Consider the following 27,520-nt stretch of genomic DNA (forward strand, 5'->3'; position numbering starts at 1 on the left):
TAATTATTAAGGGAGGAATATGGTGGCAAAATACCTTAATCGCCGTTATATATATATTTTTTTAACATTTTGCATTTGCTCAGTTTTTAAATAAATAGGTGAGTATTTTGTTGTAACATCGAAATTCTGAATCACTTTTAATAAAATAATTATATAAATATTATAAATGGCCCACGAAAACGAGCGTATAAATCAAAACAGTACTATTTTAAATTATCATCGGTAACCTTGAATATTTAAATGTGCAGAGAAAATTATCAGTTACAAAAATATAGTTTTGTCGTCCAAAGCGATCTTCATTTACCTAATCAGAAATGCCCTTATTAAAATATTATAAATCTCACAACGTATTTATATAATTCTTAAGCTATTTGACCAACGATGTTTAAAAAAAATTAACAGAATCAATCTAACGTCAACTTTCCTTTTTTAAATGGTGACAGAACGGCGAAATCAATTTTCAATGTGCTTGATATCTTGTACCTTTGTAAGACTTATCATTCATTCATAAACCCACTCTAAACCAGAGACATATATACGTCTTTTTAAACTGACAAGAAAACTCCTAAAGCGGACAAGCAGTATATTCTGTAAATTTCTGAGATTTAATACAAAGAAATAAAAAAATCCCGAAATGAATTTGATCCTGGAAAATATTCACATCCTCATTCGGTCTGAAAAAAAGATACGAATTTGGTATACAGAACATGCAGAAGTGTGAATGTTATAAAACCTAATTGTTATATCAGAAACCATTATAAATATGAACATGTATACGTAAGACGTCATGGGACGTCACCTAACCACATTCAGGTAATATACAAGTAGCTCTGTTATACCCGGAAATGTCAAGGTTAATCATAGATAGATAGACATGACCTCAGACCACACCCCCCCCCCCCCCCCCCCCCCCAAATCGAGGAACAGTATATCTTACAATGTGTATATTCCTGCAAAAATAAAAATAAAATGAGAAAAAAGAAAGAGATGAACGGTAAGTCACATCAGATTCAGATATTTATATAGTTGCTTGTCGTTAAATAGAGATCTAGTGTATACATGTCTCTGCGTTAACTTATAAAAATAACAGGAAATAATAAACTTGAAATAGATTTATGATGAATACTTTGAAACTGCGACACCCCTTTTTATCACAGCGTACATGCATGCATTTAAATGACTGTCCGTTATGCGATTTAGAATGACAATCGTACGTACAATCCTATAGTTCATGGTGAGTCCTTTTCTATCAGATATGCGACTTTTCGTATTTATATTTTCTCTTATATTACCGGTACTGTCATTTAATATCTAATGCATAAGTGCAATATTAAGAGTGGTTAAATCCCCTACAAGCTAACTAAATAAATAAATCAACCCTCTAGCTGACCAGACGTAAATACAACTACCATCAGTCTATCCGGAGTGAAGTTTCTTTATTTCTTCAAATAGGCTTTTGGGGATCATTAGTGCACGTCCAGTGGCATATATATATAACATGCATGTCGGACCAGGAAAATGTGATGATGACGAATTTCTTAAACTGTTTGAAATAATCTTATTGAAATATAAATCTGATTTTACTATGTCTTTAGCTTCGATGAACCAAAGCAAGTTAGAAATCGACCTGTATTTAAATCAGATTAGTTCTGGATGTTTCTCTCGTATATTCAATATACTTGTATGATATTAGTTCTATATTGCGACTATTCATAGTTCCGTATTAAACCTTCCATCTAGGCGTATAAACCAATGATCGACAAGTGCCGCACATTTTGTTTAATCAATATTTGTATGTTTCAAAATGTCCATAATTATTGACAACGAGTATATACTTACATTTTCCCCAATTTACCCTTGGAAAATGTGTAAATAAGATTTTTATTTCATCAAACCTTTTTTTTTTAATTATTTAAATTTTCTTAAATATCATTCTTTACACCAAAAATGTTATTTATAAACAAGCGTATGAGTTTAGCAATGACTAGTATATCACTATCGGATACGCTATACAAAGTTGTATATTACACCTGATAGATTCAAAATGGAAGTTATATGTTATCGGCCGTGTACACTGATCAATACCCCCAGAAAAGAAGTGATGCACGAACTTGTTTTATGTAATTGTGTAATAACAGTTTTAAAGCCCGACAGGAAATCGCTTGAATACCTGTACGTGTCACCTCACAATACCTCTGGGAACAATTCCTTTAGCCATTCTGGTGATCAGATAAGGGAAGGTCCGAATTTATTTTAAAAAGTTTATTACATAAAACAATTATGAACAAACTAGATTTTCAAAAACAATTTTACACGGAACACTTATTTATAACTTTGACTTTTTTACTTATTTCAATTTCTTGTTTTAAATACTTCGTAAATAAAACAGTTTCAAAACGACAGACCATACTATTAGTACTAGTTATTTAAAAAATAATATATATAAAATTACATTTTCCGTATCAAGTTAGTTAGGAAAGGTTGCACAACCATGTCTATCATAATCTTTTTTGTGACCCGGGAAACTGTTTATGCTTTCCTTGTCGGATAAAACAACCGTACGCTTGACAAGATATCGACACTAAATGACGGCTACGTTAGGTTAATGCTTGTTTTGGTCCTTTGTGGTTTATAGATATATCGAGGTCAATATTCGGGGAGGATGTCAAAATGGCCGCATGCGGAGAATTGATACTCTAAATTTACAATCGATGGTGATCTCTTAACTTGCAGAATAAAACTTTAATATCTATGAATTTGTGCTTTTTTATACATAATGAACAGAATATGAATTTTTCATTTTTTTGCGAAGTTTCCCTTTAATATATATGTTCCTGCTTGATGTGTTAAGTTTCTGCATAGCATGGTTAAACATAATTAGTATCCCATTTGTTATATCGTAGTGTCACGGTGTTACTTTGTTAAATTTATTTAGTTTGTTAATGATTGTGTAAATAAGAACAAATCTGTATAAAAACTTCATACCATTTTAGTGATTGCCTATAGGCGTTTGATTATTGTTACATTTAAGATATATATATATACATTTAGAACCTTTCATACATCTTAAAGTAAAAGATGTGTGTCAGAGTTAAACGACACAAGAACCCTGTAATACTAGTACGAGAGTATGGCATGTAAAAATTCCTGCTCAATATGGATGTATTGGAAATCTTTTTATACAGATTGTCAACTCATGGTCCGACATGCATGTAATATTTTCCTCATGACGCTCATAGTTCTTTCTACCATCATCATCTTATTCATTAAATATTGCTGTAAACATCGATGGTCCACATCCAAACAAAATGGGAATAATATACCTTCAGATCTTCTCCGTGGTATACACTTGTGAAATATGTAGACGAAATTCGGTATTGAAGTGAATCTACATCTCACAAACACAATTTTTGAATTACGATTTTGAGTGAACACCCACCAAACCAATTCAAACGTATGGCAAGATGATAACCATGCAGGCATTTAGTTTTCATCAGACACAAGATAAATAATGACTCTCATAAACGTGTATATGCATGCAGTTTCAAATATCAAGAACAAGAGGTCGATGTCTTTAGATCATTGTTAAGTCCGTTTACTAACTGTTCAGAGTCAGACATGTCAATAGTTCATTCTTGGAACCTTCATATACCCCATCCGACGATGGGAACTATTTCTGATAGTGTTGACAACATAAGCTTGTTTATCTGTACAAGTGGTTGCATGGCCTCTCCTGCCCCAACAAACAAATACGCTACTAGTCTGCTATCTCTGGAGCTCATCCTCAATGGCGCTTATACGTCAGGAAACTTACAAGTATACTAGTAAAGATTGTTTCAAGAACAACGAGGTTGGGACGAACTGTTCTAAAATCGTCAATATCAGTAATACATTACTAAGATATGCCTTTAATTACAACAACTGTATTACTAATTTGGATTAATGACGGCTATCCTAAAAAAATCCTCAAACAAATTAATGTATTAGCTTAGATTTATAAAGTATGTATATTCATTAATGAAATAAACGATAATTGGTATTCTTTTCACAAATAATTTGTCTAAGTGATTGTCAAATGAATTTAACTATGTAAGATGAAATGTTAATAAGAAAATTAAAAAAAAATCATGCATGTTGTACTGTTGTATTTTTTCAATTAAAAACTTTAAAATTGCGATAGTTTTACGATTGTTAGCATTTAAACATCGCCAGATTTAAATACAAGTTAAAGAATTCCGGTAGAGTAAATTAAACAGATGTGCAATGATCATTAATTGGGAAATGTAACATTTAATTTTTAAGATTAAAAGTACTATTCTTTTAACTTCATATCTTAACTTAATGCTAATTGCATAGAACGTAACCGAAAATTGTTCCATTTTAATATTGTAACACTTCCGGAATTAAAAAGTTGAATGTTAGTTTTCAATTAATTTATACAATTTAATTATTTTTTCTCTATTGTCATCGGGTATTTCATCTGGGTATATTAATAACGCTATACTCTTTCTGTTAATCCATTCAAAATGACAATACTCACACCTGTGTACGCCTGAGGCTAAATTGCTGCAAGGTAAAGTTCAAACGAATTCTCCTCAAATCGAGAAATAAACAATGACTTTACAAAATTATATACACACTCTGTTCACAAATATTTTGCATTGAAATGGTTATCAAAGTTATAACGGTAAATAAAACTTAAAATATTTTCAGTTCAATATCAGTAAAAATGTTCAATAGATATTTTATGAAAAAATCTCAATAATTTATGAAATTAATTCGAAAATATTTATATTTAAAGATAACTTCATATAGGAAGTTTTATTCAATCAATACAAAACGGTACACACATATTCATTTTCTTTCATTCTTATATTGTGGTTATTAACTACGACCAACGGTCATCTGTGCGCTTTTAATTACGTAAAATTCTGATAAGCAATTAAGACTTTAACAGATTTAATTTTTTCCCATGATTCAACAATTCGGGTTAAAACGTCACAACCCAGTGACGTAGGTCAACCAAAAAAGTTACAAATACTTGATTTTCTCCGTTATTAGAAAGAATATAAATTTAAAACTTTGTGAATGTGTTTTTTATGTTAAGATGAACATATTTAGATGATAAGTAAAAAATCGCGGAGTTTCCTAAATTGTTTGCCCCATAACCCCTAATATGAATCCCAACCTTCTACTTGTGGTATTAAACATTGTTGTATAATTTCAGAGCAATCGAAATACGTATACACAAGTTGTTATCCTGAAACTAGAAAAATGTTTGTTTTGGGCCCCTAATTCCTAAACGGTTGGGACCATCATCCCCAAATTCATTCCCAACTTTCCTTTTGTGGTATTGAACCTTCTTAAACAATTTCATAGAGATCCATTAACTTAAACTAAAGTTATTGTCGGGAAACCAATGTGTCTTCGGACGACGACACAGACGAAGTAGATGACGATGACATCATACCATTATACGATCCCAAAAATTTTTTTGCGGTCGTATAAAAACAAGAATGTGTCCATAGTACACGGATGCCCCACTCGCACTATCATTTTTTTATGTTCAGTGGACCATGAAATTGGGGTCAAATCTCTAATTTGGCATTAAAATCTAAAATATCATATCATAGAGAACTACTGTGTACTAAGTTTTAAGTTGATTGGACTTTGCCTTCATCAAAAACTACCTTGACCAAAAAATTTAAACTGAAGTGGGACAGACAGACGGACATACGCAAAGACCAGTAAACATAATGCTCCTACTACTATCGTAGGTGGGGCATAATAATAATATATGATTTTTTTTTATCAATCATTAATGAAAGTGAAATAGTGAAATAATAATTCGCTTTTAGCAGCTAGTTTGGTTCAGTTTTGACAAAATAAGCAAAGAACCATCGCTAATGAATTATTCACTTGCAAGTGAATAATTCTACCTCATTGAATCCGTATTCATGTGACCTTCAATTTAACCCCTTTGCTAGAGATGGGTTACGCATGAGTTATGCGTGTTTGGTTATTAAATGGAAAAGAATGTCAACATTGAAAGTGAAACAAGGGTAAACCATTTCATTGACTAATTTGATCCACAAAAACTCATTCTTATACAGGTAAAAACGATGATAAACATATATTTTTTGACCTATTATATGAAATCAAACAGACCTAGAAAAATCCAATTGCATGAGTTCACTATCTTTTATATCTATATTTATGTTTATATCTTGTTAAATGACCGTAGGCAGTCTTCGAGGTCACCTTGATACTGTGGATTCATTTATTTTCATGGGTACCAATTTTCGTGGATGAAGGAAAACTTGCGTGTTCGTGGATATTTAATTTCGTGGTTTTGACGATGTCTTCATACAAGCCTTTAGAAAATTTGTCATTCGTTGATCTTTTAATTTCGTGGTTCACCGATACCCACGAAATCCACGAAAATTGGTATCCAACGAATAATAATGAATCCACAGTAGTAAATTAGATGGCGTCTAGAATAAATTACACACGAAATTCTGATACATATTATCAATCCCATGCATTGTAAATTGTTTATTTTAGACATATTATAATTTGGATATACCTTTTAGTATGTTATAAGTCAAATATGAGAATTTGAGTCAAATCAGTCGACATGAATTTGACAGCTAATGCCCCTTTAACTCAAAATATGGATAAGATTATGTTAAAACAAAAGGACATGAAACAATCTCACTAAAAACAATTGTAAAAATATCTAGAATTGCAAATATTTCTGTAAAGATTCATTAGGTTTGGTATACTTTTTCACAATCAAAATTAAATTCTAATCCAAAATATGTTAACCAGTCTTCGTTAAATACACATTTATGCTGTCTCCATGGCAACAACAACAATTTTGAGAATTTCAGAGTCAACACATGTAATTTTATGGTAAAGTTTCATCAACATTATTCCAGTTATTCTCTATCTAGTATGGTTTTCAAAATATATGACATTTACTTGCACTTTACCCTTATGTTATATTTTAAGCCATGGTATTGGCAGGATAATATACTGAGGATCGTTCAGCACAAGTTTGGTTGAAATTGGTTTCAACAGATAAGACTTTTGAAAATTTAAACGACGATGACAGACCACAACTGATGGCAATAGCTCACTTGGTCCATAGGGCAGGTTGACTGTTCAACCATTGACATCAGATGTCAACCTAAGACAGAAAAAGATAAAAAAAGTATAACTACAAAGCAAACATGATTGGTTTAACTGGAAAATACTCAATTTTGACTAGGATTTTTTTTTTTTAAAGCTTTGGTATTTTTTCTCTAACATGCATTATTTACTACAAAAATAATATATTATATTTGAAAAATTAGCTGTTACGACTTTTTCAATGCAGAATTTAAATATTTTCCAAGATTGTAAAGCTCTTTGATATTTCCTATAGATAACAATTAAATCATATCTAAATATTTTGTCCATTAAATTTGAAATAACAAAGTATTATAAATCTATCAAATTAGACCTTCAGATGTTCTCAAGGCAGGATTGTCTGGCATGTTTGCTTTATGCCTTCAAACTTCCTGCATGTTAGAGAAAAAATACCAAAGCTTTAAAAAAAAATCCTAGTCAAAAGTCTAGCATCTCTATGGCATTAAGGACATGTACAAGTCAGAAGGTTTTTTTTGTTTTTAAGTAGAATAATTATGTTTCAAAATATTAAAAAAAGATAATGGTAATAGTTGTTAGATTGATTTTTCAATGTGCTCAACCTAATTGGAAAAGAAAAGTAACTCGAACTTCACATTAGTGTGAGATTAAATAATTTCAGAGTTGTCTTTCTTAGAACCCATTAAGTGTACCTACCTATGAAATATACTACTGATACAGGCAATGTCATTTTTGGCATTTTATATCCTAATCCTTCAAACTGAAGATAGAAAAAAATAGATATTAAGTTTGTGTCATATTTAAATATTTTGTCCATTGAAATAACAAAGTATTATAAATCTATCAAAATAGACCTTTCCATGTTCTCTGGCATGTTTGCTTTATGCCTTCAAACTTGCTGCATGTTAGAGAAAATTGCCTAAACTGCTAAAATAGGCACACTTTTAGATCATTCAATTCTATTTCAATATAAGCAACATCCTTATCCAAACATTTCCTTTGCCATACGTTTTATTATTCATAGGTATTGATACAATTGAATTTTTAAGTTAATCCTGTTGGTCATATTAAATTTTATAAAAATGCTTTTATTTCCGTAAGCAAATACAGCCTCATCAATGTATATTCAAAACAAGCAAAGTTTAAATACTTTATGAATTTAGTAAATTACAAAAATAAATATATTATATTTGAAAAATTAGCTGTTACAACTTTTTTAATGCAGATTTTAAATATTTTCCAAGGTTGTAAAGCTCTTTGATATTTCCCATAGATAACAATTATACAAATTTAAATTTAATAAAAAAAAAACAAAAAAAAAATGTAAATTTATAATTATCATTTTAGATCAATTATGTCTAGAATGTCACAGCAACACCCTATTAACCATTTCAGCATTAGAATAACTATTGTAGACAATATAGAGCTATTAACATTATTTTGAGAGCATTAAGAATATTTATTTACACTTTTTGCTATTTCTATGACCAAATAATGGTGGTGCAGGTTCTATCATACCTCCTCCTTTGTTTTAGTAAGGTATTATTTGGGATGAATTCTAGAATAAACAAATAATAAGACAAATTTAACAAAACTTTTAAAAAACCTGACTTACTAATGGTCTGAAGAATTCAAAAGTATTAACTGGAGCACCATCAGAGAGAAAATATGCTTGTCCTCCCTGAAAATAAAGGATATGTAACTAAAGCAAGGCATATAAATAGTGATCTCAGGAATTTTTATAAAATTTCAATTGTAACTTAGGCACGGGGAGCTACGTTTGGACATTAAAAAATAAATGGAGAATGTGTCCATGTGACACAGATAATGTCCCCACTTGCATATAATGTTATAAAGGGACATAACTGGAGAACTGATAAAGTGATACCACCCAAATTGTAATTCAATCTGAGTTTTGTGGTGATAAGCATTGTCTATAAGTATTCATAACATTTGGTTGAGGCAAACTTAAATTAGAGAACAGAAACGAAAAATTCAGCAATTTTTTCATATATTAAGGGCATAACTCTAGAACTGTATAAGTGACACCAACCAAATTCAAACTTGATCTGAATTTTGTGTTAATAAGCATTGTGTTTAAGTTTCCTAACATTTGGTTGAGGCAAACTCAAGTTAGAGAATGTAAAGGAAAAATTCAGCAATTTTTCCATTTGTAAAGGGGCATAAAAAGATATACATAACTTTATAGAGACACAAATAACCAAAAAAAATCTTTAAATTTAGAAATAAATGTACAGAATGCACATAAAAGTTGTTTTGATTAAAATAAAATTGAACAGCATAATATTTAAAAACAGTGGAAAAACATGGTTGACCAGCATATGTTTGCATAAAGCTATTCAATGATATACATGTTTTTAACCTATCCAGTTATACAAAAGAAATAACTATCAATATTTATTTTTCATACGTTTTTTCTGTTAACTACTTCCATGTTCTCATGCTCACATCGACTCTGCCCTAGAGTGTAAGAGGTTGTGTGTTCAGCCCATGCCTGGTTTAAACCAGAGACCCTTAAATTGGTAATCGCTGCTTTCTGCAAAGCATGCAAAATTAGGAAGTAAGATGAAAGACTGGTTAACTATGAGTCAGAATCATTAGTCCATCAGGATAATATGTCCCCTTTGGACTGTAACCTTAAAGGCCAGCATGTTGAAAATCTGACTCACTGTGTCAGTCTCGTAGATAACATGGTACAAAGGTATGAATGCTAAGCAGCCACCAATCAATCAGTTACCGGTAATCAATATTTCTGTCAAGTATGTATCAGATTGTACAACTGGATTCACCAGGGATATTAATGAAATGTAAAATATCAGGACAGATAACTTATTTAATAACAAGAATAAGATACATCGCTGATGATGTTAGCCAGATGGGGTGTATCTAATTTTCACCATGATATTATGGCTAATGCCAAATGATAGCTTTCATTTATTAAGGAGGGAAAGGGGGGGGGGGTCTATCAGCAATTTGATCTTATTTTATGGTAAAGCATGATAAATGCAGCCAAATTTATTAACATTTTATAGCATCATTGTGTAATGGTTCATATGTTACACTTAGTTATAACTAGACTTATGAATGTCTCTGTATGTCTACCAAGTGCAATAACTACCAGTTCACTGTCTGTAGACAATTCATCCTGTTTTTGTTCAAAAAGTTCAGAAAGATGATTAGACTGAGATTGCTCTAAAACCTGAACACCTTTTTATTGAACTTGTTGGGATAATGGCACATCAGTACAACCTAGGACTTACAGATCATTGGCTATAATTTCTTTACACACATAAATTTTACAAAGTAAAGTAACTTTTAATCTAATCAAAATTATTTATATAACCAATAATCTAATCAAAATTATTTATATAACCAATAATCTAATCAAAATTATTTATATAACCAATAATCTAATCAAAATTATTTATATAACCAACATCTGCAAATAGTTTTCTCAAACCAAACCCAAAGGCTTCAAACCATTACCTAAATGCTTAACTGAAATGTTGAAAAATTGTTCCGATAATTCCTGTCTATAGGCAATACTTGAACACCATGTGTATGATTTCAAAGTAGTCACAGCTATACATATCCTGTCTATAGGCAATGCTTGAACACCATGTATATGATTTCAAAGCATTAATAGCTATACATATTCCTGTCTGTAAACAATGCTTGACCACTATGTGTATGATTACAAAGTAGTCACAGCTATAGCATATCCTGTCTGTAGATAATGCTTGACCCCTGTGTATATGATAACAAAGTACTCAAAGATATACATATCATGTCTGTAGACAATTCTTGACCCCCATGTGTTTAATTATGAAGTACTCACAGCTATACATATGCTGTCTGCAGCCAATACTTGACCCCCATGTGTATGATTACGAAGTACTCATTGCTACACATATCCTGTCTGTAGACAATGCTTGACCCCCATTTGGATGATTACAAAGTACTCACAGCTATAGCATATGCTGTCTGTAGAAAATGCTTGAACCCCATTTGAATGATAACAAAGTACTCAAAGCAATAGCATATCCTGTCTGTAGACAATGCTTGACCCAAATGTGTATGATTACAAAGTTATCACAGCTATACATATTTGTTTGTAGACAATGCATGACCCTTAAAGTATTTGATTACAAAGTCATCACCGCAATTAATATCATGTCTAAAGACAATGGTTGACCCCCATGTGTATGATTACAAAGTATTCACTGCTATACATATTTGTCTGTAGACAATGCTTAACCCACATGTGTATGATTACAAAGTACTCACTTCTATACATATCCTGTCTCTAGACTATGTTTCACCCTCATGTGTATGATCACAAAGTTCTCACTGCTATACATATCCTGTCTGCAGACTATGCTTGACCCCAAAGTGTATGATTACAAAGTACTCACAGCTATAGCATATCCTGTCTCTGTCTGTAGACTATGCTTGACCCCAAAGTGTATGATTACAAAATACTCACAGCTACAGCATATCCTGTCTATAGACTATGCTTTACCCTCATAAGTATGATAAAATAAAGTAATCACAGCTAAATATTCTCTGTCTGCAGTGCCTGACATGCATGTATAAATTACTTCAATCCTTAAGACAATGCCTGATTACATTGTATATGCATACAAAGTACTCACAGCTATGCATTCTCTGTCTGCAGACAGTGCTTGACCAGCCAGTATATGTCCTTGAACCAAATTATCTACATGTAGAAAGTCTTGTAAGGTTCCACCTCCATACGTCATTATCATAAGACCTTGTTCCACATAACCCTGATGAGAGCCCAAAAAATAGAAAACATTGATGATTAAATTAGTCCGACACAAATGGTACCTTTACATTGTATATCTTTGAACAATACATGAATGTTTATGATGTCTTATTTCATAGGAATGGGTTAAAATTTGCCAAAAACAATGCTAGTCAGGAAATATATTCATCTGGTAGGTTTGTTCATTTGAAGCTGCAACAACAGAATACACTAGAATATAGAAATACACAGACTTACTAGACAAAAGAAATAACTGGAATTGAAGTGTATATATGTATGTAAGCATGTCTTCTGTTTAGAACATGTGGTAGATAAATATAGAGAAAAGTAGATAATAATAAACTGATACCTCCTTTGAAAAAAAATACTGAAAAATTTCTCAAAGTTTGAAAAATATTGAAAAATTCTGAACGCCAGTGTGAAATCACACCATGCAAAGTTTGTAGCATTATTCCAAAAGCTGATTACACAAAATAGTTACCTTACTTACATTCTGATACAGACACATATCATACTCATAGTTGACTCATACATTTAAAGCAAATCTAGACAGAAAGATTTTATCTTTTTCTCCCCTCTCTGATATTAATAAAAAAAAAAAAGATTTCCAATCCCAATTTCTTCAATTACATGTTAGGATATTAAAGTTTATAAAATCATCCAGTATGATAATGAAATAATAAGCCACAGTGAAAGAACAATAGAACAGAAACAATATTGTTATATTGTTATATCTAAACATTGCACCTTACAACTGCAAATATCTTTATTGTTATCAGCAAGATTTGTACATGGTTTCTTTTTCCTGGACTCTTATTACAAGTGTTGTTTTTAGAAAAAGTCAATATAGATGAAAATAATGGCCTAATAATCAAAAAGACCTTTTCGGTTAGGGGCCAAATTGAACTATCTTTTAAGGTAGAAAAAAAATCTTTCTACATTCTCTTGTTGTTTCATATTTACTTAATAATCTAATTTTTAATAATTTCAACACTCTTTATTAGCTGGAATAAAAAAATATCAATTGTAAACTATAATAATCTTAATTATTTCTATCAAAAGTCCACCGATATATATAAACCACACTAATTGATTAGTATAATCTCAGCCTATCTAAAATTTTGCTGTCTGCAAATTCAAAACACAATTTGCAGATTAAAAAAAAATCTTTTGGGATGAAAATTTATGATCAAACTTTGTAGATGTCAGTTTTCATTACACATTTGATCTATCTCCTAGAAAATAGTTTTAAAATGAAACAAGATTTCTTGATCATCCAAGTTTTTTTTCAACAAAAAGTTAAAATTAGATTATTTTATTATACTAAAGAGTGTAGTGATGTTGGAGGTATTCCTATCAAGTAAACAAAGCCTCCAGGTTTTGGTTTCCATTTAATTTTCCAAATCAATAACAAGTTTGACTCAATGAATCAAAATTCTGTAAAAAAAATGCTATTCTGCAAATAAGTCTGTCAATCATACATCAAATATTATTTGGATATTTAGAAAGTTAAATATTGAAGATTACAAACACAACTCTATCTGGAAACCACGTTTTTGCACTAGTTTTGGTCTATTTTTTTTGTTTAAATCGTTGAAAAAGTTTATAACATACTTACTACAACGGACACCAAGTATTGGCAAAAGTCCATCTAGCCCAAAGGTGAGCTTAAAAACCTTTAAATGTCAGAAAAGAAATCTGATATGTTTGGATCTCTAATTTTATCTCTCAAAATTTTATTTGTAATTATACACCTCATTCATTATTTAATGACATCAATATGACAGCTTCATTATAAAGGGGAAATTGGAGATTATTTTGGTTGACAGAGAAATTGAGTACCTGATATAAAAACTCGTGTTTATTACTTTATTCTAATTTCTAAGAAAGCATCAACAGTATAACATTGATGGTCTTTGTAAGTTTTTGGTCCATTTTCTCAAATATTCAATAACTGATTTATAGTGTTTAGATATAAAATTCTATCCCTATATTAGTAATACAAACTTATAAAATGGATCAAAGACACAAATGTCCAACTGGACATAAACTTTCTCAAACAATGGAGAATGGTCTTTAATAACCATTTTATAATAAGGAAATGTAAAAAAGGGGGAATTTCTTAAACAATTCCATAACAGTAGGAGATTAACTTCAATATGTGTGTAACTTTTCTGTGAAGTTTCATGGGCCTGAGTTGAAAACTGAAGACAAGTTGGTTAAACATAATAATAAACTGTTAACACAGAGATATGTCTCGCCTATTTGTTATTTTGATAATGCAAATGTTGAAATTAAAATAGCAATACTTTAACATGTAAGTTATGCAAATATTCAAAGTCAATGAACCATGACTGAAGGTACAGGGCTAAACAATCTCCATGGAAATGAGATGTGCCAATGCTAATACAACTGCAAACCAAATACCATTGACTTTTCATAAGTCGTTCCCTTTAAACAAACCTAAACACAAACATTAACTTGTAAACTATGTAAAAGTTTCAAAGTCAATGAACCATAATTAGGGGGTGAGGTTATATAATCTCTATAGAAATGAAACTTGAAAATGCCAATACATTTGCATACCGAATATCATTGACTTAACATTAGTGGTTCATCTTAAACTGACCTAATCACAAACTAATACATGTAAACTAGGCAAAAGTTTCAAAGCCAATAGACCATGATTGAGGGGTAAGGACCAAATATTCTCCATGGAAATAAGAGGTGGTAATGCTTATACAACTGCATACCAATTATCATTGACCTACCACTAATAGTTCCCCTTAAACTGACCTAATCACAAACTAATTCATGAAAACTAAGCAAAAGTTTCAAAGTCAATAGACCATGAATGAGGGGGAGGGGCCAAATAATCTCCATGGAAATGAGATATGCCAATGCTTATACAACTGCATACCAAATATCATTGACCTACCACTAGTGGTTCCCCATAAACTGACCTAAGCACAAACTAATACATGTAAACTAAGCAAAGTTTCAAAGTCAATAGACCTTGACTGAGAAGGCGGGGCCATATTATCTTCATGGTAACGAGATGTGCCAATGCTAATACAACTGCATACCATATATCATTGACCTACCACTAGTGGTTCCCCATAAACTGACCTAATCACAAACTAATACATGTAAACTAAGTAAAGTTTCATAGTTAATAGACCTTGACTGAGGGGGCAGGGTTAAATAATCTCCATGGTAATGAGATGTGCCAATGCTAATACAACTGCATACCAAATATCATTGACTTACCACTAGTGGTTCACCATGAACTAGATCTAATCACAAACTAATACATTGTTGACGCCGCCGTCGCCGCCGCTGCCACCTCCGAAGCCCGAAACAGCATACCTATGTCTCGCTTTTTGACTCCGTCAAGGCGAAACAAAAATCATTTTTTGTAAATTTTTGCTGAAAAATTACAATTTAAGTCTTTAAAAAGAAGAAATTTGCTTTCTAACAATTCTATCATAGCAGGCACAGTGTTCAAAATAAGGTAAATAACCACTTGTCCCCACCCTCCTGACACCACCAGTGATTCTAACACAGTTTCTAAGTAGATAACCACTTTTCCCCACCCTTCTGACATCACCAGTGATTCTAACACAGTTTCTAAGTAGATAACCACTTTTCCCCACCCTTCTTACATCACCAGTGATTCTAACACAGTTTCTAAGTAGATAACCACTTTTCCCCACTCTCCTGACATCACCAGTGATTCTAACACAGTTTCTAAGTAGATAACCACTTTTCCCCACCCTTCTGACATCATCAGTGATTCTAACACAGTTTCTAAGTAGATAACCACTTTTCCCCACCCTCCTGACATCACCAGTGATTCTAACACAGTTTCTAAGTAGATAACCACTTTTCCCCACCCTTCTGACATCACTAGTGATTCTAACACAGTTTCTAAGTAGATAACCACTTTTCCCCACCCTTCTGACATCACCAGTGATTCTAACACAGTTTCTAAGTAGATAACCACTTTTCCCCCACCCTCCTGACATCACCAGTGATTCTCTAACACAGTTTCTAAGTAGATAACCACTTTTCCCCACCCTTCTGACATCACCAGTGATTCTAACACAGTTTCTAAGTAGATAACCACTTTTCCCCCACCCTCCTGACATCACCAGTGATTCTCTAACACAGTTTCTAAGTAGATAACCACTTTTCCCCACCCTCCTGACATCACCAGTGATTCTAACACAGTTTCTAAGTAGATAACCACTTTTCCCCACCCTCCTGACATCACCAGTGATTCTCTTACACAGTTTCTAAGTAGATAACCACTTTCCCCACCCTCCTGACATCACCAGTGATTCTAACACAGTTTCTAAAAGCCAACTCAAAGAACTCAACATGCTGATGTAATGATGTAGTAATCTTGCCATCCTACCCTCCAGTACTTTCAACTGTACTTCTGAGTAGATTTCATAAAGCAACAACATAAACAAGACTGGATGTGAAACTGACTTATTTAAAGAAATATTTGAGTGAAGTTGTATCTATTTAGTAATGAACCTTGTTCCAATGATGTTCTAATGTTATTCAATTTATCTGTTAGTCTGCCAGTATGAGATTCAATATGTAAAAATTGCAAACTGACTTACAGTATTATTAATCATGATTAGGTCTTTCCACTTTAACGTGGAAAGACCTATTGATTTTGTTCTGATTATTAGGTCTTTCCACTTTTCCGTGGAAAGACCTATTAATTTTGTTTTGATTGTTAGGTCTTTCCACTTTTCCGTGGAAAGACCTATTAATTTTGTTTTGATTGTTAGGTCTTTCCACTTTTCTGTGGAAAGACCTATTGGTTTTCTTCTTCTGATTATTATTATTTTTTTCTTCTTCTGCCACTTTTTTCTGACGGTGCTTTTTTTTGTTTCGCAAGATGTCGCTTAGATTTTTTGTGTATGATATCGAACAGTTATTGCGATTTTGAAACTGACCCTGTTTAGCTGAATACTTTTTATTGTAAGAGTTATCTCCCCAAACACTTGTTTTTCTTGTGTACGCATCTCCTTCGCAACCGTAAAAGATTATGACGAATTTATGTCTCCAATTTGTTCGTTATATCCTCAGGATCTTAAGAATAATTTTGACCGAAGCGGTCCTGGAAACTCCATATGAGAGTTATTTCCCCTTCTGTATTTAAAATAAATAAAATGTAATTGTAATTGGTAAACCATAAGTGAAAGGGACCTAGGGTCTTTTGATTTGAGGTCCTTGGTCCAAAAAAAAGAAAATAGGGTCAAGGTCAAAGGTCAAGGTCATTTTTAAATTTGGATTTGGGCTTATTTTCACCTCTTTTCAAACATGATATAAGATATCGACAACATATTTTTACTTAATTGTTAGTTGCGACATGTCGTAACACATACATATCGTTTTAAAGGGTACGCTTTCATCAAATTAGAGTTTTCTCCCCTCTTTTATTTAAAAATATGCATATGGTGATATAAATCATGAACCAAATATAATTAAGTCCTAGGGTCTTTTGATTTTAGGCCCTTGGTTGATGACCTTGAAATTGAGCTCAAGGTCATAGGTTAAATTGACGTTCTAGATTTTGACATTTGCTTTTACCTCATATGTATACATGATAAATCCATGGGCCTTTTGGCATTAGGTTTCAAGCCATTTAACCTTAGAAAAGCCAACCGGAAGTGACCTTGTGTAAACCGGAAGTAGCTTTTTTTTTGTACTTAATTGATGTTAAAGTTTATAGAACCAGATATTTTTGGTATCAGTGTCAATTAAACGTTTGAATAATACCGGAATAACATTTTTCAAACTGGATGTAACAAATTATCTCCCTTATTTAAAAAATATTGTATAGAAACCATATATTTTTGGAATCAGCGTACAATAAGCCATCATTTGAAGCTGGAAATGACATTTTAAAACGAATTTTACTATTTTCATATTAAAATACATGTTTTTTTGTGGAAAGACCTTCAATTGTTCTCTGAACAATTGGTTTTTAATTTTTTTTTTTTTTTCTTCCGCCTTATTTTTTTTTCTTTCCCTGTTTGGTTATTTCGCAAGATGTCGATTTGATATTTGGTATATGATATCGAACAGTTTATGCGCTTTCAAATCTGACCCTGCTTAACCGAATACTTTTCTTTGTAAGAGTTATCTCCCCAAACACTGTTTTTCTTGTGTTTGCTACTTCTTCTCAACCGTAAAAGATTACGACAAATTTATTTTACCAAATTGCTCGCTATTTCTTCAGGATGTTGAGTTTGTTTTTCACCGAAGCAGTCCGGAGACGCCATATGAGAGTTATTTCCCCTTATGCATTTGATATACCGTTCCTACTCGCTTATTAGTCGGAAAATTGGGAGTAAAATTCATAATCCAGAGAGGGGGACCGACTATTAGACGAGATCTAGCGACCAGAGGAAAAATCCAAGCTTGAGAAAAGTGGTCAGGAGTGAATTTCCTGTTCAAAACTACGTTTTTGATTGCCAAACCTACATAAATCAATAAATAAAAAGTTTTTGTTGAAAATAAATGACTACAATACTGTCTTTGTGTTTTATTTGTTCTTTGGTTAACATTTTCTGCAAATTCGTTTTGAAATTCTACTGTTTCCGGTTTGTGTATTGATTTTCATGGTCACATGGTTTTCCTATAAACCCAAAAGAAGAGCCAAGAACCAAAAATGAAAAGGAGATAACAATGTACCAAATATGTGAAAGGATGTTTTCAGCGGAGTTATTGTGTCATTATTGTGATATCATGATATCAATTCAATGTTTATAAATCATATAATAATCAAAAAATAATTTTAAGATTCATTCCCAAAATCAAAATATTATTCATTAAAGTGTCTCAGGTAAACAAAAATTACAAAATTGATTGACAAGCCAATATAATCCATTGATAACCCCAATTAAGAGACAAAGAGTTGTATTTACTAAAGGTGTGAAAACTATCAGTGATAGGTAAACAGGTGACACTAATGAGTTGGAGTTAGTTATTTTAATATATTGATTAGCTTCACTTAATTTTTTGAATCCTTTAATCATCACAATATAATAAGAATTATGAAGTGTACATGCTCATTTAACACCGAGTTATGTATGCTGTGAAAAATATTTTCATCAAGTGTTGATTGACTTTAAATTTTTCAGGTTCATATTGGTTTATATTCGCTTTTCTCAAACAATAGGTTGTTAGTCATACCCTACAAAATCATTGATGCATTACGTAAACAACACATGGCTAATCTAACATTTGAACAGTGAACAAAACAAGAGAAATGAATATATCTTTATTATTAACAGCAATATAAATTATCATGATCAGCATCAACTAAATTCAAACCAAACAAACATTAATGCAGAAATGAATATTATTTCTGGATTTGCATTGGTTTTACCGGCGTTCAGTTACTGTCAGCTGAAAAAAAAATGCCCAAATTTTGTCCGACTTATACGAGGGTCAAGACTAAATCCTTAGAATTTGGAGCTGAAAAGGGCCCCCGACTTATAGTAGGATCGACTATTAGGCGAGTTTCTACGGTAAGTGATATGCATTTCTAACTGGTAAACCATCAGTAATAGAGACCTAGGGTCTTTTGATTTGAGGTCCTTGGTCCAAAAAAAAAGAAAATTAGGTCAAGGTCAAAGCTCAAGGTCATATACTAAAATTTGATTTTGGCTTATTTTTACCTTTTTTTCAAAAATTGTATTAGAAATCGACAAATTATTTTTACTAAATTGTTAGTTGTGACATGTCGTAACACATACATTTTGGTTGAAAGGGTACGCTAACATTAAATAGGAGTTTTCTCCCCCCCTTATATTTAAAATAACGCATATGGTGATATAACTCAATAACCATATATAATTAAGACGTAGGGTCTTTTGATTTGAGGTCCTTGGTTTATGACCTTGAAATTGAGCTCAAGGTCATTGGTAAATTTGATGTTCTAGATTTTGACCTTTGCTTTTACCTCATAAGTATACCTGATAAAGTCATGGGACTGCATTATCATTTGACATTGGAAAGCCAACCGGAAATGACCTTGTGTAAACCAGAAGTAGCTATTTTTTGTACATATTTAATGTAAAAGTATATCGAACTATATATTTTTGGAATCAGTGTCAATTGAACAATCAAATTATACCGGAAATATCATTTTTCAAACTGGAAGTCTCAAATTATCTTCCTTATTTAATTTTTTTGTATAGAAACAATATATTTTTGGAATAAGCGTACAATAAGCCATCATTTGACACTTGAAATGACATTTTAAACCGAATTTTAATATTTTTATTTCAAAATAATCTTTACTGGTGGAAAGACCTTTCAATATTTTGGTTTTCAATATTGTTATTACAATTCTTCTCGATAAAAATTGACCAAACTCTTGTGTCCCCTACTGTACTAAAACTACGTGTCCAATCGACCCCAAACTTTGCAGCCACCAGGGTATACATGTAGTTTGTCGTATTTTTACAACGTTGTGCAGCTACCTCCCAAGAATTTTCGTAGAGAAAAGAAATTTCAATGCCGTAAAAATCGCTTGCTAGCTCCATAAATCTCAAGTGAAATTCTACAATAAAATGTCTGCTCCTAGATTAAAATACATATCTGTGTTACAAACTGCTACTGAAAAATGTACATTGTATGAAAATAATCGATAAACGTGTTTTTAAGTTACACCGGATCAATTAAATCCAAAGCATGCACTGCTCGTGAACTGTGATCAAAACGTCAATTACCTACAATGACAAAAGAAATACATTGTGTGTATTCCGTCGCTATACATGTTGTCTGTCCAACGTTTCCATCTAAAAAGAAATAAAAATGCTAAGTTTCGCTATTATAAAGCGTCCTCACATGACGCCACAATCTGGCTCGAGACAAAGACGCGTGCGGGACCTAAAATAGAATAAAAACTTTCCATACTAATTATAGAAACTTAACCAACACAATAATATGGACTCTTGTCTGAAAATGAGGACTTGGGTCCCTCCCCTCTTTTTATTTAGGGGGGAGGGGGGGCTATTAAACCTGTTTCTTTCTATTACTTGTGTTTTTTTTTCTTTCTCTCTCCTTGTAATGTGAACAATTGACTGGTAGACGTTAAAACATGCATTGAACAAATAAAACAAACAAACAAATAAACAAATAAAACCAACCAACCAACCAATCATGTTTTCAGAGTGGAAAGACCGTTTACAATTGCTTTTTTAAAGCAATTGATTTATATTTAGGTCTTTCCACTTTTCTGTGGAAAGACCTATTGATTTTGTTCTGATTATTAGGTCTTTCCACTTTTCCGTGGAAAGACCTATTGATTTTGTTCTGATTATTAGGTCTTTCCACTTTTCTGTGGAAAGACCTATTGGTTTTCTTCTGATTATTTTTTTTTTTTTTTTTTCTTCCGCCTAATTTTGTTCTTGTGATAAATATTTGTTTCGCAATATGTCGCTTAGATATTTCTCATATTGTATCGTATAGTTTATGCGCTTTTAAATTTCACCCTGCTAAGACGAACAATTTTCTTTGTAAGAGTTATCTCCCTATTCACTGTTAATCAAGTGTGTGCATCTCCTTCGTAACAAAAAAAGATATCGACAAAATTCTTTTTCTAAATTGTTTGTTACATCCTCAGGAATTTTTGCCTTATTTGGTTCGAAGCGATCCAGTGAGATCTTAAAGGAGTTATCTGCCTTTACCAAATTAATTTGTCGTTATGTTTTTGTAACACGTAAACCCTAAGCTGTATAAAAAAAATTTGACCAAAATGTTAGTTGCGACATGATATAACTGGAAAGTTTTTGTCAAAATGGTACGCGTCATTGTTTTAGGGGTTCCATGCCACTGAAATAGTAAAATGAACAAAATGAACTAATTATAGCCTCAAACTTTGCAGCTATCATGATGTATACATGCATCTTATCTTAATTTATCAACCAAGGTCCACCATCCTCCACCTCCCCCCCCTCTTTTTTTCTTTTTTTTTTTCTTCCACTTTGAGGAATCCCATTTCGCCTTGAAGTTCAGTCCTGTACATTTTACTGTAAAAATGCAATCCTTCTGATGTACAAACTTCTTAAATAGAAATTCATTCCTGCAAAAATCGGCTCCAATTCATGTTCCCGTTAGATGCGGTCCGCTTGATTGAGAAATAAAATTCAATGACGTAGAAAAATCATAAATATTGCTGAAATCGTACAACCAAATTTTTTAATCATGCATTAAAATACAAATCTGTGCTCCCGTAAACATGTGTACGTAAGATGCATGCATGATCCGTCATCAATGACCTGTAAATAATAAAACCAATAGTGATCATGTTTGTCCGATCAGTACACATGTGCTCTGTTCAACAGTCTCCCTGAAAAGAAATTAATATTCTAACTCCAGACATATATATTCGAGGGTCACGTGACTTCACAACACCATCTCGCGCTCGGACCTAAATTTAGAATAAAACATTTCATATCCAAATAAGGAAAATAAAACTTCCAAGATAAAATTTACTCCGTTTTCCTACAAATTCAATCAAAATGCATACACAACAAATAGATGAAAAATGGAAGTCCGAGGTAACATAGAAACTAGAGAAAATTTATAAACGAATGATGCTAGGATCAATTTTTATGAGGACATCTCAGGCGTCCCTTTGGCTGTGCGGGATGAATAAGTATGCAGTCACGTTCGGTCAGAATATAGGCGTTATTTAAGTTAGCTGCGTCGCACAGAGAAAGTGCCATGCAATCAATCAATCAAGCAAAAAACCAATTAATCATGTTTCGGAGGGGAAAGACCGTTTAACAATTATTTTTAAAACAATTGATTTATATATCTTTTTTTTCTTTTCTTCTGCCTAATTTTTTTTTCTTTCGCTGTTTGGTTATTTCGCAAGATGTCGATTTGATATTTGGTATATGATAGCGAACAGTTTATGCGCTTTCAAATCTGACCCTGCTTAACCGAATACTTTTCTTTGTAAGAGTTATCTCCCGAACACTGTTTTTCTTGTGTTTGCTACTTCTTCGCAACCGTAAAAGATTACGACAAATTTATTTTACCAAATTGCTCGCTATATCTTCAGGATGTTGAGTTTGGTTTTCACCGAAGCAGTCCGGAGACTCCATATGAGAGTTATTTCTCCTTATGCATTTGATATAAGTGATATGCATTTCTCACTGGTAAACCATCAGTAATAGAGACCTAGGGTCTTTTGATTTGAGGTCCTTGGTCCAAAAAAAAGAAAATTAGGTCAAGGTCAAAGGTCAAGGTCATATACTAAAATTTGATTTTGGCTTATTTTCACTTTTCAAAAATTGTAATAGAAATTGACAAATTATTTTTACTAAATTGTTAGTTGCGACATGTCGTAACACATACATTTTGGTTGAAAGGGTACACTAACATTAAATAGGAGTTTTCTCCCCCCTTATATTTAAAATAACGCACATGGTGATATAACTCATTAACCATATATAATTAAGACGTAGGGTCTTTTGATTTGAGGTCCTTGGTTTATGACCTTGAAATTGAGCTCAAGGTCATTGGTAAATTTGATGTTCTAGATTTTGACCTTTGTTTTTACCTCATAAGTATACATGATAAAGTCATGGGACTTTTTGCATTATCATTTGACGTTGGAAAGCAAACCGGAAGTGACCTTGTGTAAACCGGAAGTAGCTATTTTTTGTACATATTTAATGTAAAAGTATATAGAACCACATATTTTTGGAATCAGTGTCAAGTGAACTATCAAATTATACCGGAAGTATCATTTTTCAAACCGGAAGTCTCAAATTATCCTCCTTATTTTTAATTTTTTTTGTATAGAAACAATATACTTTTTGAAATTAGCGTACAATAAGCCATCATTTGACGCTTGAAATGACATTTTAAACCGAATTTTAATATCTTTATTTTAAAATAGATCTTTACTTATGGAAAGACCTTCAATTTTAATTGAAACTGTTGTCTATTTATAAATCTGTTACTTCACTTATTTTAATTTCAACTAGTCCCACCACACTCGTAATAAGATTTTGTAATGATATTGACTAAATTTATCAATGCACTGCACCCTGCAAGTGATCAAATTATATAAAATCTAATTAAATAAATGTCTAGTCCTTGAAATGTAACTTGACCAGTAATCTAAGAATCGATGAAAATTTCATCATTGTATCACTACTGTCCATCTAGCATCAATTATCTTCATGTATAATTGACAGTCATGTCACCGAGGTTATTTTTGTAAAGTCATATATTATGTAACTGATTTTTTTAACAGGAAATATTCGACATAAAATCGGGAATTGGATCATATGTCCCAAACTCGTAATAAGTTAAAACTATCACTAACTTGTTGATTAAATATCTAATACTTTGAGACAATATTGTTCGGGCTGTGTTAATCACAAAATCAGTAATCACCAAAGACAGGATGTGACATCATCAAGTGATAGATCGAAGAATATTGGTTCTCATACGTCAAATTCTGACCTTAACTTCTAGAAGATGGTAAAAAACACATCCATCATATCACTGATTAATGTAGTTATGATCAAGTATACACTGAGTAAATGTCTGACATCCTCTCCTGGTTTAAAATTACTCGGAGGAAATTGGAAGACATAATTGGCATATGTTTTGATTAAATCATATCTAGTCCTACTTCCATCAGCATGAAAGTCAAAATTGACGTAGATATACATATATTTCTTCCAAGTTTTCAATGCATGTCTTTTTTAATAAATCTCATCAAAGTGATGACTGTAATACTATGCTTAGTAAAAAAAATAGCCCTTAAGTTTATTTCAACCTTTTCAATACCAGTCTAGTCACATTGCTAATTCTGAATAACATTTCTTACAGTTGGTGTAAAGATTTTTCACCAAATATATACATTGACATTTCATGTCTAGACTCAAATCTATGACTATTTACAGGAAAATTACGATTCTTCAATAAACATGAGAATTGTTTCATTACTTTTTCTTTAAATATTTCAGACAATTCCTGCAAGAAAAAACACATTAACTGCATTCCAATTTATTTTTTTCTGTGATAATAAATTCTTAAGTATGATCATTGTAGACACTGATTACTGCAAAAAGATCTTCCTTTTAAATAATTTAAGTTAAGAGATATAATAAGTCTGGTTTAAACTATAAAAAGTTACCCTTTTACACTTTTTTCCTGTTAACATTTGTACTTCAATGATAAATGAACCAAATATTTAAGAATTAATCACAAAGATTTGCTTAACTTTATGCACTTCTATTTTTTTTTCCTAAAAGTACAATAAATCACTAACCTTTTCCTGACTAGACTGATCATTCTCAACAGAATAATTTACAGTGAGATTATTTATACCCCCCAGGTATGATTTGATAGATCATGGCAAAGCTGACCAACATGAACGATTAGATTGACCAAAATCTAAAGTGATCAGTTAATCTTATTTGTGAATATCCAGTGTTGTACTATACAGTGACAAAATCTAATTTCTGGGCATATTAAACTGTTAGTCCTAGTGTAAGCATTCCCGACGCGATTGGAAGTAGTACCTCTGGCCAAAGGGAAGCCAGTCGAAGTGGTAGGGGTGTGCCCTAAAAGTGTTGTCCAAATTAGGAAGAAACTTTATACAAACTGTACACTGACATTGTACTTACATTCATGCTACACATATTTTTTAATTTACTACCTTTATGTACATACATTTGTAATTTTTTCATTTCATTCATACATTGGTAACCAGGAACAACAAAGACAATGGAGTAAACACATTATGACATTAAAATTTAGATACCATTTTTTTTATACTTCAGGGATTGTTATTTCTATATAATTTGTCCTGAAGACGCCGATCTAATCGGCGAAACTAGTCGACACAATAAAACTTGCAGTTCACTAAAGTGTTGTTGTCAATCCAGCGGTATTTTATTTATTTATTTTTATTGACAACCCTGCATACTATCGGGTATCCTCTTTAGTGACTCTACCATCACTTCACCACAAAGGTGTTGGTTCAGCATTTTCATCCCGATTTCTGAACCCCTGCATCCACCGATCTGCCTATACCACACAGCGCCGACCACTTGGCCACCATGGAATCGAACGATACCGAAGAATTTGAAGAAGCCAGCAATCAACCGATACAATCAACCTCTGCCGAACTACAAACAAATAAAAGGAAAAGAACAAATGAAGATCAGACAGCAGAATCCACATACAAAGAAAAGCCCATAGGATTCGAGAAATAAATGTACCATCATTCCGTGCCTTCAGAAAATTAAATGTTAAAATAGTTAGGTGCCAGCAATACCAAAATTATTTAAATAAATGTAAAAACAGAGAGACCATCCCTAAATAGCCTAGAAATTTTGCGACGGTAAACCACTTTACGGCATTCCCGACGCAATTGGAAGTAGTACCTCTGCCCAAAGGGAAGCCAGTCGAAGTGGTAGGGGTGTGCCCTTAAAGTGTTGTCCAAATTAGGAAGAAACTTTATACAAACTGTACACTGACATTGTACTTACATTCATGTTACACATATTTTTTAATTTACTACCTTTATGTACATACATTTGTAATTTTTTCATTTCATTCATACATTGGTAACCAGGAACAACAAAGACAATGGAGTAAACACATCATGCGTTAAAATTTAGATACCATTTTTTTATACTTCAGGGATTGTTATTTCTATATAATTTGTCCTGAAGACGCCGATCTAATCGGCGAAACTAGTCGACACAATAAAACTTGCAGTTCACTAAAGTGTTGTTGTCAATCCAGCGGTATATTATTTGTTAGTCCTAGTGTAAACATATTCATTTTTCTGTCCCATGTCGGCTATGAGGGTAATAGCAAGTTTGTTGTCCCTGAGATACCAACTATTGATCGAGGCGGAGCAATAGTGGCAAACTATTGATCGAGGCGAAACAATAGTGGCAAACTTGCTATTACCCTCATAACCAGTCATTAAGTTTTTTATTATACCGAATGAAACATCTTTCTAAAAAGTTTACATACACCATCTGGAAAAAAAATTAGTCACTTAAACATGCACAAGATGAAATATCATTTTTTTTTGGCTCGTGTGCTATTTGTCAATATTTTATTTAGTACTGTAATCAAGACCAAGAATCCTTGAGTAAAAGTTCCTGTGCACATAACAAACGCTATATAGAATATATTACCATACACCAAAGCAGATTATGCAAACGACGACAGACTCATACCATACATTTGATATGTTTAGTTCTTAAAATATGTCACGTACATTTTCCTTTTTTTTAATTGCTTCTGGTAATCAATATATTAATTTGAAACAACAGACACATACAGATTATACCACTGATATTTCAGAGTTTAACGTTGCCAAGCACACAAAACAAGCAGAATAGTCAATGAGGTCATTGTTGTCCAATGTAAAATTAGTATGAAATATCCGGGAAATATGTTCATAAAACTATTGACCTGGGTAATAGTCTTTGAAACTATTGACTGGCAAATGGTCTGTGGAATGAAATA

General features: G+C 32.2%; 1 protein-coding gene across 2 annotated transcripts in view; it reads right to left on the reverse strand.

Annotated features, from left to right (window-relative positions):
- LOC127708858 (short-chain dehydrogenase/reductase family 42E member 1-like) overlaps nucleotides 1-27,520 on the reverse strand; it is a 90,182-nt gene that overhangs the window by 12,973 nt on the left and 49,689 nt on the right. For both annotated transcript variants that reach the window (XM_052214026.1, XM_052214025.1), the window contains exons 7-9: nucleotides 11,829-11,963; nucleotides 8,768-8,833; nucleotides 7,849-7,912 (exon numbers count right to left, since the gene is read on the reverse strand). In XM_052214026.1, coding sequence (XP_052069986.1) covers nucleotides 7,849-7,912; nucleotides 8,768-8,833; nucleotides 11,829-11,963 — 265 coding nt within the window. The remainder of the gene's footprint in view (nucleotides 1-7,848; nucleotides 7,913-8,767; nucleotides 8,834-11,828; nucleotides 11,964-27,520) is intronic.

This window comes from Mytilus californianus, unplaced genomic scaffold (genome assembly GCF_021869535.1).
Source record: "Mytilus californianus isolate M0D057914Y unplaced genomic scaffold, xbMytCali1.0.p SCAF_7, whole genome shotgun sequence".
Lineage (NCBI taxonomy): Eukaryota > Metazoa > Mollusca > Bivalvia > Mytilida > Mytilidae > Mytilus > Mytilus californianus.